Genomic DNA, 19,830 nt, shown 5'->3' on the forward strand with positions numbered 1-19,830 from the left:
TAGCTAGCTAGGTGGAGAGGGGTGATCTGTACTTAGCACGAGGGGAAGTTAGCTGATTAATTCAGATGCCTTTGCTCAGCTAGTTGATGTTATAACTGACATTTTTTACCTTTTCACTCTCACAAGAGACTGTTTCCTCCTGCCTCAAGACAGTCATCATCGTTCCAGTATCTAAAAAGCCTGCTGTGTCTTGTCTTAATGGCTACCGCCCTGTGGCTCTTACCCCCATCCTGATGAAGTGCTTTGGGACACTGTTTCTCCAGCACATCAAAGACAACATCCCTGCCAGCCTGGACCCTCACCAGTATGCTTTAAGAAACAACAGATCCACAAAGGATGCCATATCTACTGCTCTTCACTCAGGCTTCACTCATCTAGAGAATAAGAATAGCTACATCAGGATGCTGTTTGTTGAATTCAGCTAAGCCCTCAACAAAATCTCTCCCATGAAGTTGATTGGAAAGTGTAACACTCTGGACTTCAGTTCAACGCTCTGGACTGGATACTGGACTTCCTCACATGCAGACCCCAGAGAGTTCGGATTGGGAGTCACACCACCTCTACATTAGTGCTCAACACCGGAGTCCCCCAGGGCTGTGTGCTCAGGCCCCTCCTGTTCACACTGTACACCCATGACTGCACTTCCAGACATCAGGAGAAGTCTATTGTGAAGTGCATGGACGACACCACCATCATCGGCCGCATTACAAACAACGATGAGAGTTCAGAAATCAACTATTTTGGTGCACAGAGAACAACCTACTGCTCAGTGTCAGTAAAATCAAGGAGCTGATTGTTGATTTTAAAAAGGAGGCAAAAACACACACCCCTGTCTACATCGGTGGAGCTGAGGTGGAGCAGGATGACTATCACTGAGAACCTGTCTTGGTCATCACACATCACCACTCAGGTTAAAAAAAGCACAGAAAAGACTCTACTTTCTACAGAAACGTACAAAGGCTAAATTCCAGAGCAAGATCGTGGTTAACTTCTGCAGAGGAGTGATAGAAAGCATACTGACTGGAAACATCACAAACTGGCATGGTACATGAATAGCCCAGGGCAGGAAGTGCTCTGCAGCGGGTGATTAAAACAACCCAGAACATCACTGGTTCCCATCTACAGAGCATCAGTGACCTTGGTGAAGTGAGGTGTCTGCACACAGCCCAAAGGGTACCGAAAGGCAGCAGCCTCCCCAGCCACAGTCTGTTCACCCTGCTGCCATCTGGGAAAAAGATAGACGTATCCACTGCCGAACCACCATACTACGGAGCAGCTTTGTTCCCCAGGCTGTGAGTCCCCTCAACTCCTTCTTCGATGCCAAAAAGATGTAGCAGGATTTAGGGTCAACTTTGATTTCATTTCTTCTTAAACAACATTCAAAAAAAAAAGACAAATTAATCTACCTTGTACCGTGAAATAAGTCACTTAGATTAGCAGTGCAGTACAATCAGTGAATACCTCTTTCTGTCATCTATCTGGTTATAGTCTGTACAAGGCTGCAATATATGCTGAGTATAATGCAAGAAAAGGATGAAGCATGGCTCAGTCTTGGCTTCACTGATTCAAATTTAAATTAATATGAGAGCATTAACACACTGAACTGATAGTAGCAGTTGTCAAGAGATGTGTGGCAACATAACTGGCCAATGGCGTATAACTTTACACATAAGGAGAAGCCAAAAAGTGCAGTAAAGCTAAAGTGGTAAAGCTAAGGATTATTAGTCACACACAAATGCACACAGAACAGTGATGGGGTTAGGATGCTTCTTGTGCTTCTATGCCCGTAAGGAAGATCGACGAAGAGCCATAAACAGGATCTCCACATCCTATATAGAAGTGTGTAACTGTGCACGGAAAATATAATAAGTCCCAAAAAAGTGGCCCGAGTGCAGCCAAGGCGAAAAAGAGATCTCCTACAGATGGAGTCCTCTGAAGTATTTCTACCTGTCATCCCCACATGCTGCACACAGATAAATCAGCAGTAGCATTGCCGGCTGCCCTTGGTGACCTCCTCCGAGGAATGGACAGTGTTTGGAACAAATCCACTCTTCACGCCCTCCCAGCCATCCTGGATCTTGATGTCTCCTGTCCGAACTAGCTCAAAGATGTCTTTCGTCAGATCCTCAAAGGCCTTTAGATAAAGAAAAAAAATGGACACCACACTGTGAAGGATCATTCAACCATTAAACAAACACAAAACAACTGCTGCCAGGAAAAAGTGAAATCACATCCACACCTTCTCTACATTGATGGATTCTCGTGCTGACGTCTCCACATAGCGCATTCCATAGGCCCCTGCCAGCTTCTCTGCCTCCTGTTGTGTCACCTGTCGCTGGGCCTCCAGGTCACACTTGTGACCAACCAGCAGGAAGACAATGCTGTGCGGCTGCACGTGGCTCTGTGCCTCCTCCAGCCAGTTATGGACGTTCTGAAAGGAGCGGCGGTTTGTGATGTCGAAGAGTAAAAGCCCACCCACTGAGTTGCGGTAGTAAGCTCTAGTGATGGACCTGAAAATATTGAAATATTCGTCAGTTAAAGTAACTAAAAGGACTGTGTTAGGCGTTTTGGTCCCCAGATTTTGCTGTGAAGTGAGTGCTCTTGACTTCCCTGTTAGCATGTTGACGAAATGACAGAAAATGCCATACTATAGTATGGCGAAAAAAAATCTCAAAATATGACAGGTCCAAAAACAGTTGAAAACCACATAAAATAGCATGCCTAAACAGGCCTTAGTATAGGATGTTGCAAAAAGAGCATGAAATTGCATGTCAAAAAACAACCGAAAATGTCATACTATAGTGAAAAAACTGTAAAGATACAATTTATCAAAAAAACAGCTAAAAATACATAAAACTGGCAAAAAAAACCCATAATATAACATCTAAAAAAATATAACCAAGAAAGCAAGCCTATAGTATTGCAAAAATGTCCAAATTTGACATATCCCGAAAAATGAATCAAAACACCTCAAAACAGCATAAAATATCCTGCTGACACACACTATAGCATTAAAACCTTCAAATATGGCCAAAAACAACAAGATGACATGTCCCAAAAACAGCTGAAAACACCTCAGAACAGCATAAAATGACGTGGTGAGACATGCTATAGCATTTAAATTTGCAAATATGTCCTAAAACAACAAAATGTAGCATGTCAGAAAAATGACCAAAACAGCAAGGCTATAGCAAGGCAAAAATGTCAAAAAATGATATGTCCCAAAAACAGCTGAAAACACCCCAAAACAGCATTAAATAACACAGTGAGACATGCTATAGCATTAAAACCTTCAAATATAGACAAAAACAATAAAATGTAGCATGTCCAAACAATGACGAAAAACAGCAAGGCTATAGTATGGCAAAAATGTCAAAAAATGACATGTCCCAAAAACAGCTGAAAACACCCCAAACAGCATAAAATAGCCTGATCAGACACGCTATAGCACTAAAACCTGCAAATCTGGCCAAAAACAACAAAATGTACCATGTCAGAAAAATGACCAAAACAGCAAGGCTATAGTATGGCAAAAATGTCAAAAAATGCCATGTCCCAAAAACAGCTGAAAGCACCTCAAAACAGCGTAAAATAGCGTGCAAAGACACGCTATAGCATTAAAACCTGCAAATATGGACAAAAACAACAAAATGTAGCATGTCAAAAAAATGACCAAAAAGGCAAGGCTATAGTAAGGCAAAAATGTCAAAAAATGACATGTCCCAAAAACAACTGAAGACACCTCAAAACAGCATAAACTAACCTTGTGAGACACGCTATAGCATTAAAACCTGCAAATATGGCCAAAATCAAAAAAATATAGCATGTAAAAAAAAAATGACGAAAAAAACCAAGGCTATAGTATGGCAAAAAAAACGTCAAAAAATGCCATGTCCCAAAAACAGCTGAAAACACCTGAAAACAGCGTAAAATAGCGTGCAAAAACACATGCTATAGCATTAAAACCTTCAAATATGGCCAAAAACAACAAAATGTAGCATGTCAAAAAAAATGACCAAAACAGCAAGGCTATAGTAAGGCAAAAATGTCAAAATAATGCCATGTCCCAAAAACAGCTGAAAACACCTCAAAACAGCGTAAAATAGCATGCAAAAACACGCTATAGCATTAAAACCTTCAAATATGGACAAAAACATCAAAATGTAGCATGTCAAAAAAATGACCAAAAAAGCAAGGCTATAGTAAGGCAAAAAATGTCAAAAAATGACATGTCCCAAAAACAACTGAAGACACCTCAAAACAGCATAAAAACTAACCTTGGAGACACGCTATAGCATTAAAACCTGCAAATATGGCCAAAATCAACAAAATATTAGCATGTAAAAAAGAAAATGACGAAAAAAGCAAGGCTATAGTATGGCAAAAATGTCAAAAAAAATGCCATGTCCCAAACGCAGCTGAAAACACCTCAAAACAGCGTAAAATAGCGTGCAAAAACACACGCTAAGCATTTAAATATTCAAATAAGGACAAAAACAACAAAATTTAGCATGTCAAAAAAAATGACCAAAGAAGCAAGGCTATAGTATGGCAAAAATGTCAAATAATGCCATGTCCCAAAAACAGCTAAAAAACACCTCAAAATAGCGTAAAATAGCGTGCAAAGACACGTTATAGCATTAAAACCTGCAAATATGGCCAAAAACAACAAAATGTAGCATGTCAAAAAAATGACCAAAACAGCAAGGCTATATAGTATGGCAAAAAATGTCAAAAATGACATGTCCCAAAAACAGCTGAAAAACACCTCAAAACAGTGTAAAATAGCATGCAAAAACACGCTATAGCATTAAAACCTTCAAATATGGACCAAAAACAACAAAATTTAGCATGTCAAAAAAATGACCAAAGAAGCAAGGCTATAGTAAGGCAAAAATGTCAAAAAATGACATGTCCCAAAAACAGCTGAAAACACCTCAAAACAGCGTAAAATAGCCTGCAAAAACACGCTATAGCATTCAAATATTCAAATATGGCCAAAACAACAAAATTTAGCATGTCAAAAAAATTGACCAAAAAGCAAGGCTATAGTATGGCAAAAATGTCAAAAAGTGACATGTCCAAAAACAGCTTAAAAAAACCTCAAAACAGCGTAAAATAAGCGTGCAAAGACACGTTATAGCATTAAAACCTGCAAATATGGCCAAAAACAACAAAATTTAGCATGTCAAAAAATGACCAAAACAGCAAGGCTATAGTATGGCAAAAATGTCAAAGAATGCCATGTCCCAAAAACAGCTGAAAACACCTCAAAACAGCGTAAAATAGCATGCAAAAACACGCTATAGCATTCAAAACCTGCAAATATGGCCAAAAAAACAACAAAATTTAGCATGTCAAAAAAATGACCAAAAAAGCAAGGCTATAGTAAGGCAAAAATGTCAAATAATGACATGTCCCAAAAACAGCTGAAAACACCTCAAAAGCAGCATAAATAGCATGCAAAGACACGCAATAGCATTAAAACCTGCAAAAAATGGGCCAAAAAGCAAGGCAGCTATGAAAAACACCATTTGACCCGTCCTAAAAACAGTAAAACATAAAACAGCTGGTGAGACATGCTATAGCATTAAAAAAAATGTGGCCAAAAAAACAACAAAATGTAGCATGTCAAAAAATGACCAAAAAAGCAAGGCTATAGTAAGGCAAAAATGTCAAAAAACGACATGTCCAAAAAACAGCTGAAAACACCTCAAAACAGCGTAAAAATAGCGTGCAAAAACACGCTATAGCATTCAAACCTTCAAATATGGCCAAAAACAACAAAATTTAGCATGTCAAAAAAATGACCAAAACAGCAAGGCTATAGTATGGCAAAAATGTCAAAAAATGACATGTCCCAAAAACAGCTGAAAACACCTCAAAACAGCATAAAATAGCGTGCAAAGACACGCTATAGCATTAAAACTGCAAATATGGCCAAAAAAACAAAATGTAGCATGTCAAAAAAATGACCAAAAAGCAAGGCTATAGTAAGGCAAAAATGTCAAAAAATGACATGTCCCAAAAACAGCTGAAAACACCTCAAAACAGCATAAAATAACCTGGTGAGACATGCTATAGCATTAAAACCTGCAAATTATGGCCAAAAACAACAAAATGTAGCATGTCAAAAAAAATGACCAAAAAAGCAAGGCTATAGTATGGCAAAAATGTCAAAAATGACATGTCCCAAAAAACAGCTGAAAACACCTCAAAAACAGCATAAAATAGCGTGCAAAAACACCTATAGCATTCAAAACGTTCAAATGGCCAAAAACAACAAAATTTAGCATGTCAAAAAAATGACCAAAAAAGCAAGGCTATAGTATGGCAAAAATGTCAAAAATGACATGTCCCAAAAACAGCTGAAAACACCTCAAAACAGCATAAAATAGCGTGCAAAGACACGTTATAGCATTAACAAATATGGACAAAAACAACAAAATGTAGCATGTCAAAAAAATTGACCAAAAACAGCAAGGCTATAGTATGGCAAAAATGTCAAAAAATGCCATGTCCCAAAAACAGCTGAAAACACCTCAAAACAGCGTAAAATAGCATGCAAAAACACGCTATAGCATTCAAACCTGCAAATATAGCCAAAAACAACAATCTTTAGCATGTCAAAAACATTACCAAAAAGCAAGGCTATAGTATGGCAAAAATGTCAAATAATGCCATGTCCCAAAAACTGCTGAAAACACCTCAAAACAGCATAAAATAGCATGCAAAGACACGCTATAGCATTCAAACCTGCAAATATGGACACAAACAACAAAATGTAGCATGTCAAAAAAATTTGCCCAAAAACAGCAAGGCTATAGTATGGCAAAAAGTCAAAAAATGACATGTCCCAAAAACAGCTGAAAACACCTCAAAACAGCATAAAATAGCGTGCAAAAAACACGCTATAGCATTAAAACCTTCAAATATGGACACAAACAACAAAATGTAGCATGTCAGAAAAATGATGCAAAAAAGCAAGGCTATAGTAAGGCAAAAATGTCAAAAAATGCCATGTCCCAAAAACAGCTGAAAACACCTCAAAACAGCATAAACTAACCTGCTGAGACACGCTATAGCATTAAAACCTGCAAATGTGGACAAAAACAACAAAATGTAGCATGTCAAAAAAAATGACGAAAAACAGCAAGGCTATAGTATGGCAAAAACGTCAAAAAATGCCATGTCCCAAAAACAGCTGAAAACACCTCAAAACAGCGTAAAATAGCATGCAAAAACACGCTATAGCATTCAAACCTGCAAATATAGCCAAAAACAACAATCTTTAGCATGTCAAAAAAAAAATTACCAAAAAGCAAGGCTATAGTAAGGCAAAAATGTCAAAAAGTGACATGTCCCCAAAAACTGCTGAAAACACCTCAAAACAGCATAAAATAGCGTGCAAAAACACGCTATAAGCATTCAAACCTTCAAATATGGACAAAAAACAACAAAATGTAGCATGTCAAAAAAAAATGACGAAAAACAGCAAGGCTATAGTATGGCAAAATGTCAAAAAGTGACACGTCCCAAAAACTGCTGAAAACACCTCAAAACAGCATAAAATAGCATGCAAAGACACGCTATAGCATTCAAACCTGCAAATATGGACACAAACAACAAAATGTAGCATGTCAAAAAAATTGACCAAAAACAGCAAGGCTATAGTATGGCAAAAAAGTCAAAAAATTGACATGTCCCAAAAACAGCTGAAAACACCTCAAAACAGCATAAAATAGCGGGCAAAAACACGCTATAGCATTCAAACCTTCAAATATGGACAAAAAACAACAAAATGTAGCATGTCAGAAAAATGATGCAAAAAAGCAAGGCTATAGTAAGGCAAAAATGTCAAAAAATGCCATGTCCCAAAAACAGCTGAAAACACCTCAAAACAGCATAAAATAGCATGCAAAGACACGCTATAGCATTAAAACCTTCAAATATGGACAAACACAACAAAATGTAGCATGTCAAAAAAATGACCAAAAAAGCAAGGCTATAGTATGGAAAAAATGTCAAAAAAATGCCATGTCCCAAAAACAGCTGAAAACACCTCAAAACAGCGTAAAATAGCGTGCAAAAACACGCTATAGCATTCAAACCTGCAAATATAGCCAAAAACAACAATCTTTAGCATGTCAAAAAAATTACCAAAAAGCAAGGCTATAGTAAGGCAAAAATGTCAAAAAGTGACATGTCCCAAAAACTGCTGAAAACACCTCAAAACAGCATAAAATAGCGTGCAAAAACATGCTATAGCATTTAAACCTGCAATTATGGACAAAAACAACAAAATGTAGCATGACAAAAAAATGACCAAAAAAGCAAGGCTATAGTATGGCAAAAATGTCAAAAAATGCCATGTCCCAAAAACAGCTGAAAACACCTCAAAACAGCGTAAAATAGCGTGCAAAAACACGCTATAGCATTAAAACCCTCAAATATGGCCAAAATTGACAAAATGTAGCATGTCAGAAAAATGACCAAAAAGCAAGACTATAGTAAGGCGAAAATGTCAAAACATGACATGTCCCAAAAACAGCTGAAAACTACATAAAATAGAATGTTGAGGCTCCTCATAGCATAGGATGTTGCAACAACTGCCAAAAACACCATGAAACAGAATGTTGCAAAACAACTGAAAATGCTATACTATAATATGGCGAAAAATGTCCAAAAAACGGCTAAAAAAAACACATAAATAGCATGCTGAGACATGCCATCGCATAGGATGTTGACAAAACGGCCAAAAACACCATAAAAGGGTATGACGAATAAATGGCTTGAAATTCCACAGTATTGCATGTCCAAAAATGATCAATAAAGCGATCATTTCAAATGTCGAAAAAGTCACAGTATAGCATGTTGAAGAAGTTAATAGCCTAGAATGTTGAAAAAAATGGTCCAATAAGTCAATATTTTAATTCTTTCAAAGTCATTATATAGTATGTTCCAAAACACCATACTAAGGCATGTCAAAAAATCGTCACCAAAGTTGTCGTTCCAAATACCAAAGAGTGTTATAGTATAGCATGTTTAAGTAGTTTTTGGCATGGCATATAAAAAAAACGGTCCAAAAGTCAGTGCTCTAAAGCCAAAGTATAGCCTGTGGAAAAAAGCCATACTATAGCATGTTGAAAAATGGTCAAAAAAATGATCATTCAAAATGTTGCAAAAGTCATAGTACAGCATGCTGAAGCATTTTATAGTATGACATGTTGAAAAAACGGTTCAAAAAGTCAATATTTTAAGTGTTTTAAAGACAAAGTATAGTACGTCAAAAAAAAAACCATACTACAGCATGTCAAAATGGTCCAAAGAGTGATCGCTCCAAATGTTGAAAAAAGTCATAGCACAGATCCAAAAAGTCAATATTTGAAATGTTTTAAAGGAGAAATTCAAGGCTGAAGTAGGCAGAGGGCAAGATGTGTTAATGCGATGTTCATGTGTGTGGATTTATGAACAAGAAAAAGTACTCACAAAAACATCTATACATGGAAAAGCAGAAAAGATTTTTTTTTTTTGTGAAGATCATGATGCTGTTTTATGAAACCATGAAGAGAAAGAAAGAGTTCTGTGTTTACCTAAACCTCTCTTGTCCTGCAGTATCCCAGATCTGCAGTTTGATTCTTTTGCCCGGTTCGATCTCCACCAGGCGAGAGAAGAAGTCCACCCCCACGGTTGGGTCTGACACCTGAGCAAATCGGCCCTCGGTGAACCTCCGGATCAGACACGACTTGCCAACTGTGGAGTCACCGATGACAATCAGACGGAACTGATAAAGCCATATCGTCTCCATGTCTCACCAAAATCAATCTGTGAAAAAATGAAGGCATTCACTCATCAGTCATATTACAGCTTAATGTCTTATTTGTCTGACCGACAATCCCGAAGAGTTTACAGTCATATTTGATAAAGAACATGACATTTTCGCTTAAAACATTTCAGAGACAATTAATGTGTCATTAACTTTCCAGTTTATCTATAGTAGTAATTTGTTTTGATCAGTTCTTATACATTTGTTTCTTTTGAAGTGAGCATCATTTGCTATGTGTGCTCATTAAATGTTATTAAATTGGAGGTGTTTTGATACTCTTGAGTAAACAAAATAGGCTATGTGTGCTCGGTCTTACGGAAGCCCTAAAAGGACATTTCTGTACATTTTATTTTCTCTGTTTTCTCGTGACGACATATTTCCAGTTGTTTTCTCAAACTCACGACTTATTTATGCTGTTATCTTGAGATTACGACGCTCGTTTCCTCATGATAGCGACTTATATTTCTCCTAATCTCGGGAAAACAGAGCTACAGAACCAGTTGCAGGATCTGCGTTATACTGCTTTTATTTCTGTCAGATTATCAGACTATCAAAGATTATTATTTCTGTGAGCTTCAGGTGTCTTCTGCTGGTTATTACAATACACCGACAGTCTATTGGTGACCAGCTGCAACAGTTTCTGATTTTATAATTTTTGAGTGTGATCTGTATCATGATTATCATAACTATAATTGTAAACATTAGCCTACCTGCTATTAATTATATGACATAATACATAAATACATGAGTGGATTTTTGTGTGTGTAAACTGACCTGTACAGACCTATGAGATATATTAGAAGATGTGAAACTGAAAAGCATTTGATGATGAATGTACCTGTATTTAATTTTGTTTTTTATTTATTCACAAGTTTATTAATCGTCTCCTTCTCCTGTGGTGCAACTTCAGTTTTACTTATTACTGCCCCTAAACATGGATGTATTTTTTGCATCACATGCATAACTGCAGGGCATTGTGCGTGATATAGACCTCTGAAGTGACCATTGATGTTCACTCGCTCCCTCAGCCCTCAAAGGATGGATCTCACCAAATTCACTTCAGTTTTTCAGACTATTGTAACGGCCCTGAAGATGGCGGCAGGGATTCCCCCAAAGGGCAAATGTCGAGGGGAAGTGAACGACTTCTGCCTTCGCCGTGCATGCTGTTGTCAGCAGAGGAATAAGCATTTTTTTGTCATTATTGGTGGTTGTTTTTCAAGCCATTGTATCCAAAAAATTATGTCTTTATCCCGACAAAACGGGCTTCATTTTCACGAGATAACGAGATAAATTAATCCGTTGTCACAAAAAAAACAGCTTTGTTTTCCAGAGTTAACAAGAAAAATAAGTCCTTCATCATAAACCTGGGATAACAGCATAAATAAATCGTGATCTCAAGAAAACAACCAGAAATATGGCGTCATCACGAGAAAACGGATTCTCTTTTTAGGGCTTCCATACTCTCAAAAAGCCACAGTTTAAATAATCTTCATAATATGAACTCTAAAACACAATCTTGTTTTGACTTTTGACTGCAGTTTTGTTCAATAACAACATCAATCCTCACAGTAAATGAAACAGCAGCTTAGATTCAACACACTTTAAAGCCTCTACAAACAGTAAAAACAACACAACGACAGCCTCCGCTTCAGAATCGGTGGATGTGTTTAAATAGTTTGAGATTAGAAAGAGATGTGCATTTAATCCACAGACTGTGTCAACCACATGGATCACTCTTGGATTATGGCTGCCACCATGAGGGGAGTAATAGGCTCAAATCATTTTAGCAGTGTGCATGTGATTTACAGTTGGGTGATCTAATTTGAGGGGAAGGAGGGAGGGGGGGAGGCCACTCCTCTCCAACTCAATAAACATTGGCATAGTCAGCCCCCATGTGGATAGTAGGCTAGTTGTTAGACAGCAATAACACACAATGAGGCCTTGAAGCTTGCCAAACATAAGCTCAGTGAAGACATATCTGCTAAACATGACTGCTAGCTGACAATAGATATTCCTAGAAGACCTCCAGTGTTACTACTAACAAGATATGCTGCAAAGTTTAAGCAAATAAATGAGTAAATTGTTTGAATGATGAAACCCAACCCATTTAGCCCAATCCCAGTATGAGTAATTTTTACTTTAAAATAAATATTTAGGATAACGGTGTAAAAAAAAAAAACTGTAGGTTATAACTTACCTTAAAGTTGAGAGCTCAGTGTCTGTAAAAAGTAAAGCCCATACCGATGAGTCCTAAAAATGATCCTCCAGAGCAGCAGTGGGTGTTACAGTAATAACCCGCCAATGCTTCATATAAACCAGGCCTCTTGTCCACCATCAACGTGTGACCCGTTTTTAGATTAGAAACCAGCACGTTGAGTCTTCAAACCGACAGATGATCCGAGCTGCAGGTTCATTTGGCTCTTCGTTTGATATTTCCGTGAGGATCCGCGGATGAAATGGCAGCAGGACACAACAGCAGCATCACACATCTCCTCATCAGCACCACTGCCGTAACTGTGCGCAGAGCGGCGCACCTACAATCCTCGGGGTCAGGCTGCTGCCTTCAAAGGCTGTAGGAGAAAAAAAACAGTTATTACGAAATGAGCGCACATGATAAAAATGTAACATCGCTTACAACATTATACGAAAGCGTTACGCATTTACTTGAAAAAAAAAGGGAAAGTAGCGCTAATTATGGAAAATAAGAGCAGAATGTCTTTGTCTTGAGAACTTGTCTCATAATTCCTATCAATGAGAAAAGATGATTTCCCATGATTTCAAATGATTTTCTCATGATTGTGAGATGATGATAATTAAAAAAAACATGAGTAGTTTTTTTTCCCACGAAAACTTTCTCATAATAATTTAATTAATTTAGAAAAAATGGGTCAATTTTTTTCACAAGTGCACAATTCTACTAACCATTATTAATTTTTCTTTTTGCTACCGTCTTAATTTGCATCCCTATTTGATATATAAACAATCCAGTAACAGACCTATGTTGTTAAATTAGCAAATCAAGCAATTAAAAAAAAACAGCTTAAAGGCACAACATTTATAATTTTAGTAGTTTAATCGCAAAATACATATTTCAAATAAAAAAAAAAATGCTAGTTTATGAAAATACTAAGACTTTTTTTCTTCAAAGAAACATATTCCTTTTCTCCAAAGAATATTTAATCAAAGTTTTTTAGGCATTTTTAAATTTCAATAATAAGGACATGTTTCACTTACGTTGTGGATACATTTTACATTCAAATTACATCGTGTGTAAAAAAATAAACAAACAAAAAAAAATTAAAATACAGAAAATTTAGGATTCTAAAGTTTGAAAAAAGTCCCAGTCCAGGAAAGTTATAATTTCACTCGTTTGACCTTAAAATAGCCCATTAGGCTACATATTTTAAATTGAAAAATATATTGCCAGTGGAGGGTGACAATGATATGACTTTTTAAAAACATTTCATTTTTTCCCTCCAAAGAAAAGCATGATGGGGAATTTTACACTTCTACAGCTAGAAAATGTTTTCACAAAAAATTACATTTACACTCATAATAAATTTTACATTCAAAAACAAATGTAAAATGAACATAAATTGAGGAATCTCAAGCAATAATAAAAGCACATCTGTTTTATTTTTACTTGCTTAAGCTAGAAATAGCTTTTTTAAACTGAAAAAATATGTCGCCGGTATAAAGACCTTGTTATGACTTTTTAATTTTAACATTAACACTAACATTAACTTTTTTTAATGTCAGGTTACATTTTTTTCCTCCTGAGTCTATCAAACTTTTGCATGTTCGGCATTTACACTTCTACTGCAAGGAAATGTTATACATAGGTTGCAAATAAACAGTGTAGCCTTCATACTTCATTCATACCTGCAAAACATAGGCTACTGTGTGATAAGCAAAGTTAAATCTGTACTGTACTGCATATGATCTCGGCTGCATGAAAAATCTTGAAGCCGATTTTTACGAGGACTTTTTGAACGCACCACTGGAGTTGATCACAGGAGCTGAGTCTCCCTGAAGTAGACCGATTCAAAGCGTCTCTTCTGATAAAAAAGGGTGTGCAGCAGCGATCACAGACGAGCTTGTTACGCAAATCTCGAAGATACTGAATACTGGACAGTGCATTGGATAGGAGAAAATGACCTTGTTTTTTTTACTGTCCACGACTTCACCATAGATAGTTTACTGGCTTGTTTTGCGATAACTACGCACCAGCATCCTTTTTGAAAGTTACAATAATTCTACTAAGTTTTTTTCCCCTGCAGAGCTGCAGTCATGCAGCAGGAGCTTCTGTTCAAAGTCCTGGTCATCGGGGACTTGGGGGTCGGAAAAACCTCCATCATCAAGCGGTACGTGCATCAGATCTTTTCCCAGCACTACCGAGCCACCATCGGGGTGGACTTCGCCCTGAAGGTGATGCAGTGGGACGAGGACACTGTGATCCGGCTGCAGCTGTGGGACATAGCAGGTATGTCCAACTTGGTTTACAGGTTGACTGTTGCATCAGGTGATTGTTAAAGCTATGAAGCTCTGCGTGACTTCTTTTCTGCAGGGAAGAGTGTGTGTTTTGGGATCTTTGGAAACAAGAACCTTTTGTTTCACCTCCACCAGCTGTGAAAACCGTTAAGCTACTTCTGGAAATAAGCTTTTGAGCTCCATCTGAGGGCAGTTTTAGAAAAGTGGGAGCATGAGGAAAAACATAGAAACACAAAAGAAATTGTTCTAATTTCTAAGTCGTTCTAGGGGTCTTGTTTTGTCAGAACTGTTAGATCAAAAACAGTTGGCCCCTTTTCAGGACTGTCTTAAAACAAGACAGACTGCTGCAGGAAAAATACCTTTTTAAACTTGTTTTTCACTTTACAACTCAGTGATATAACGTTTTTCTCAGTAATAGACATGAACTCCCAGTGAGAGTGAGTGTCTGTCCACTACTGGATGCCCGGGTCCCTCCCTGTCATTTGAAGCCTGTTTGAGGAATGTAGATCTTGTGCCTGGCTGTGACTCAAGTGATCCCATGCTCATAACATCAATCACATGATGGCGGCTACTGTAGAATAAACACACACACACACACACACACACAAACTTATCATATTTGTCACTAATAAAGCGTGCTCTGAGTTGATTTGATTTCACAGACTTGAAAGTTATCTTTACACCACCATGTGTGTGTGTCTGATTGGCTGTCTCGTGCGTCCCAGGACAGGAGCGGTATGGGAACATGACTCGTGTCTACTACCGGGAAGCGGTTGGGGCCATGGTGGTGTTTGACGTGACGAGGGCCTCCACATTCGACGCAGTGCTGAAGTGGAAAGACGACCTGGACTCCAAGGTCTGCACAGATTGAGGCCTGTCTTTCTCTTGTCATTCTTTGTCTTTAAAAAGCTGCATATTAATACATACTGTATTTGCATATGGTCACTGCAAACACACACAATAACAAATTATGCCAAAGTTTCAGTTAAGGTTAGGGCAGTAGTACTGTTTTGGTAAAATGAGATACATTTACTCACAAATACTGTAAAGAAATCATCTGCAATTCAGCCTAATATATGGAATTTACCTTTCAGTATTGATTGTTGTAATCATTTAAGTTTCACATAATGTAGGAACAAATTCAAAGTAAGATTATTTGGGGTGCCCCTTAAAAGTCGGAGACTTTAATCATCATTCGGCAGACCCTCAGTCACCTGAGATTGCTCAAGTGGAGCAGTGTTTTATTCTGTGCAGTGTACTTCTTGGGGATGTTTTGGGCCCCAGATTTTGCTGCGGAGTGAGCGCTCTTGACTTTCATGCTACTCTTTGCAGCTGTGGACATGCAAGCAGCAACACAGAGAGAGAGACAGCACTGTACACTGAAGAGGTGGTAAATTTACAGCCCACAGCAAGTCAATAACACACAGTGTCTGGCATTTGTGTAATATCTAGTGTTGGCGAAAGCGTTGTTACACATTTACAATCCGTCATTAGCGCCATTAGCTTGTTCACTATATCAAGTGAATGTTGCTGTCACACTGAACCCCCATTTAAACTTTAACTCTTTGTATTGAAAACAAAACAAATAGTCTAATATTCATATTGAACAGCCAAATCCAATTTGACTGGCATGATTATGAGTCAGGTACAGCCCTGGAGATTATGCAAAAACAAGGATTTAACAGCTGTTTACACCTGGTATTACCATGCATCTTGGGTGATCTGATCACAGACAGCTCTAACTCTGTCTCTTTCCACCTGGCATTTAAATGCATCTCCACACGCGTCTAAAGTAACCACATGTGATAGGTCTCACTTCACTGCTCTATATACAAATAAACAGGTAAATAATTTCTGTTTACAAACACCAAATGCATTATGTGTTTTTAATCAGCAGAAGGTTTATCATGGTATTTGCACAATTCAAGCAAGGTGATATCGATAGTCTGTACACAAAAGATAATGCAAAGTAATTTTGTTAAAGGTGTCAGTATGCTTCAGCCAAAGTGTAAGAGTAAGTTGTGTCTGAGCCCCCCATGTTAACAGTCGGTTGACTACACAGTTAATAACAAGCCTACAATAGTTTGGTGATGAAAACACAAAAGTCATCAGCAACATTCAGTGTCTGCTGAACGATCTGCTTCCATAAAAGGGCCTCTTTGTCTTTGCTGTGACTGTTTCTGAGTGACATATCATATAGCTGGTGATTGAAAGTAGCTTAAGGAGGGGTAGTGATAACACCAGCACTTTGCTGAAAAGGTCAGAGATTTCAACTAGAAGTGCTCGGTGTGGCGGCACTAAAAAGGTGAAGCGCTCTGGAAAAAGACGTTAGACACTGCGCTTTCTCCCAAGGCAGCTGCATTGGCTCTCTCCTCCTTGGAAACAACTTAAAAAGATGCCAGCATTGAGAAAAAGAAACATCTGAAAAGCACTACTGTTGAGGCACACTGACACATTAAACTGGCTGTAGTCAATATGTTATAATAACAATCAAATGTCGGAAGAAAATGACAGTGTGAAAGGGGTCGTTAGAGTTGCAAACCTAAAAATACAGTAGATAAGAAAAGGGTATTCTCACATCAAATTTCTTCCACAATTAAACTTCATACAGCCAAAAGAGTAAGTTACATGTTACCGTTTGCACAACCATCATATAACCTGTCTTTCTTCTCTCCTCAGGTGACCCTGAACCACGGGAGGCCAGTTCCAGCTGTACTCTTGGCCAACAAGGCAGACCAGCTGTGTTCCCAGCAGCCCAAACTCGACTCCTTCTGCAGAGAGAACGGCTTCGTTGGCTGGTTCGAGACCTCTGCAAAGGTACGAGAGGGGAGACGCTGGAGTCACATCAGTGGGAAAAAAAACATTTAGAGTTAGACGAGAAGTGGTGGTAACATTTCCGACAAATCCTTTAATGTACTAGTGATTTCTATGCAAATATAAAAGGTTTGAGGGCTTTTTTGATTTTGTTGTAAAGTGGCTTGACCTGAAGCAAAGACTAAAAGACTCAATTCTGCACTAAATTAGTCATCAGTTCGATACATCAATTACACAGTCAGATAAACTACATACTTAACAGGCTTAATGATAGGACTGTTATTACAGCAGAAGCCCACAGTAAAAAAAAAAGATGACTGAAAATTACTGTCAGCTGTTTCAGTGCAAACACCAAAAGTCAAAAACATTATTTCAACAGACAAACACAAGAATGTCTTCAGTCTGGTGTGAACTGGCCGGCTGTTATTTCCTCCTGTTCAAAGCCCATCTAATGAGTTACACACCAGAGTGCGAGTCAGAGACAGTAGTGTAGTTGGTGAACACAAAGGCTCAGCAAACAGGACAGAAAGGTTTCAAACACTGTGTGACATCCTGACTTCTCATTAGTTTAGTGTGCAATGACAGAATGAAAAGGGAGATAGTCAACTAAGTAAGAATCAATGCTGTATTCTCCATTCGGACTGTAATAAGGGCCGCTTCATACATTTGTGGACAGATGTGACCACTGATTAACAAATAAATAGCACAGAAAGAAAAAATAGACTTTTAGGGGTTTTGGTGCCACAGCCTCACTTGGTTATATGACCGTCATCTTATGGTGGCTAATGTTGTCTGGTGTCAACTCACTTAGATATTGTTGTGCAACTGACATTGCTGAGTCAGTTTGCTGATTTAATGATTCTTCCCTATTTGTGCTTTTGTTACACTTTTGTCAGCATGATATAAATATTTTAATATTTTTATAGCAAAAGTAAAAGTCTAGGTCAAACGATACATACTGGTATTAAAAAAAAGGAGGTTGCGCTTCAACAATGGGATTCTCAGGGGAGTGCTAAACCAGAAATCCAGTGAGTTTATTCCCAAAAATTGAAAAGGTATCACTTCCCAAGTCTTAAAGTCAGAGACAAAATAATCACATTTCACTTATTTATTTGGCTTGCATCACTATAAAGAAATGCATACTGGTAGGTTATACTAACAGGGCTTTTCCATTGGCACTTAAGGCCATGCAGAGTCAGATCGTGCCGTGCACTTCGAGTTGCACCAAGTTGCGCCCGAGATGAACATCTACCTAATCACGCCAGACTACCTCTAAACAGATTACAGTGACATCAGAAGGGCTCTGTCATCATTAGATTAGGTTTGATTAGTTTTTTATCAGATTTTTTTAAAAAACATGCAAAATAAATAGAAATTAAAAATAAAAGTTAGAAAATAAAACCCGAATACCCAGCAAACACATTCATTAAACTCCATACGTATTTGATGTTTGAAAAAGGAATATGGGAATGTGAATATTGATCAAATCATACAAACTTTTTTTTATATATATATTATCAATAAACTTACTATTAAAGAGGAATTATGCCTCTTTCGGCTGCAGTGTACACCATACACACCTCGATCAAGTCAGTAGTTCAATCTGAATAAAGCACACACACACACACACAACAAAAAAGGCATTCAGGAAGGATTCATGCATCATGTTTAAATATCCTCCTCCCCTATTGCACAACATAGCAGATACTTCATCAGTTTCAATAAAAGCAAAGAGACACTTGCATGTTGCAATTGTAAACAGCACTAAAGAGGACGCTGCATTTAACTGTTAAATCGTTTATGGAGTTGCAAATTGCTGCGGCACTGGGCCGATGCACCACGTCGAATTGGGTTAAACCATGGCAACATGTGCATGAAAAAGGGCCTTAAAAGTCTTTAGACATGCTAGAGCGCTTTCCTTGTCATTCCACTACTCAAAGTGCTTTCACACAATGAGTCACATTCACCCATTCACACACACATTTATACATTGGTGGCTGAAGCTACCGTACAAGGTGCCACTTGCCACTCAGTTCATACACAATCACACGCCAGTGGAACAGCCATCAGTAGCAATTTGGGATTTAGTATCTTTCCCGAGGATACTTTGACCCCGTTGACTGGAGGAACCAGGGATCAAACTGCCAACCTTATGATTAGAGGACAACCGGCTCCTACACCTGAGCGACAGTCCCCAAATGACAATGCAAACATGCTGATGTTTCTGAGGTTCCAACGTTTACTGATGGCACTACATTCAAACGACAGCTGATACTCAATGATATATTCTTATTTTTGCAGGTAAAGTCATAGTCATTAAAATTCATCTTTAAGAAAGAAATCTCTCAACAAATGTGAACTTCATGGTGGCATTAGATGAAAAGTCAAGGGTATTCTTGTTTTCCCTCTCTCAGGAAAACGCAAACATTGAGGAGGCGACACGCTGCTTGGTAGGGCACATCCTGAACAACGAAGAGTGCCCGATGGTAGAGCGAGACCCCAGCTCCCTTGTCTTGTCTGGATACACAAACACCACGAAGGATAGCCTCAACTGCTCGTCATGTCTGAAATGGTGACTCCTGATCAATTACAAGCAACCAGGAAGTGAACAGCTGGGAGGTCATGGCCGCATAGAAAAGTTTGGCTCAGGGACTGTTTGTAAAACTAAATCCAACTTAGGCCAAAGTGATTAATAAATA

The 19,830-nt window shown here is 38.2% G+C and overlaps 2 protein-coding genes across 2 annotated transcripts; one reads left to right on the forward strand and one right to left on the reverse strand.

Annotated features, from left to right (window-relative positions):
• Positions 1-1,549: 1,549 nt before the first annotated feature.
• Positions 1,550-9,808, reverse strand: LOC121952496 (ras-related protein Rab-39B-like). The gene is made up of 3 exons (XM_042499221.1): positions 9,594-9,808; positions 2,240-2,510; positions 1,550-2,134 (listed from the first exon to the last, which is right to left on the reverse strand). The coding sequence occupies exons 1-3, from the start codon at positions 9,806-9,808 to the stop codon at positions 1,979-1,981; spliced, it is 642 nt and encodes a 213-aa protein (XP_042355155.1). The 3' UTR covers positions 1,550-1,978.
• A 4,308-nt stretch (positions 9,809-14,116) lies between these two features.
• On the forward strand, positions 14,117-19,707 carry rab38c (RAB38c, member of RAS oncogene family). The gene is made up of 4 exons (XM_042499343.1): positions 14,117-14,309; positions 15,043-15,173; positions 16,997-17,134; positions 19,546-19,707. The coding sequence occupies exons 1-4, from the start codon at positions 14,117-14,119 to the stop codon at positions 19,705-19,707; spliced, it is 624 nt and encodes a 207-aa protein (XP_042355277.1).
• The last annotated feature ends 123 nt before the right edge of the window (positions 19,708-19,830 follow it).

The sequence above is a fragment of the Plectropomus leopardus genome, chromosome 13 (genome assembly GCF_008729295.1).
Source record: "Plectropomus leopardus isolate mb chromosome 13, YSFRI_Pleo_2.0, whole genome shotgun sequence".
Lineage (NCBI taxonomy): Eukaryota > Metazoa > Chordata > Actinopteri > Perciformes > Serranidae > Plectropomus > Plectropomus leopardus.

Excerpts from the sequence above, each read along its gene's own strand:
- rab38c (XM_042499343.1), top strand. The coding sequence starts at position 14,117 with ATGCAGCAGGAGCTTCTGTTCAAAGTCCTGGTCATCGGGGACTTGGGG. Across the intron at positions 14,310-15,042 it reads GCAGCTGTGGGACATAGCAG|GACAGGAGCGGTATGGGAAC; the intron begins GTATGTCCAACT and ends CGTGCGTCCCAG. Across the intron at positions 17,135-19,545 it reads GGTTCGAGACCTCTGCAAAG|GAAAACGCAAACATTGAGGA; the intron begins GTACGAGAGGGG and ends TCCCTCTCTCAG.
- LOC121952496 (XM_042499221.1), bottom strand. The coding sequence starts at position 9,808 with ATGGAGACGATATGGCTTTATCAGTTCCGTCTGATTGTCATCGGTGAC. Across the intron at positions 2,511-9,593 it reads GCAGGACAAGAGAGGTTTAG|GTCCATCACTAGAGCTTACT; the intron begins GTAAACACAGAA and ends CAATATTTTCAG. Across the intron at positions 2,135-2,239 it reads AATCCATCAATGTAGAGAAG|GCCTTTGAGGATCTGACGAA; the intron begins GTGTGGATGTGA and ends CTTTATCTAAAG.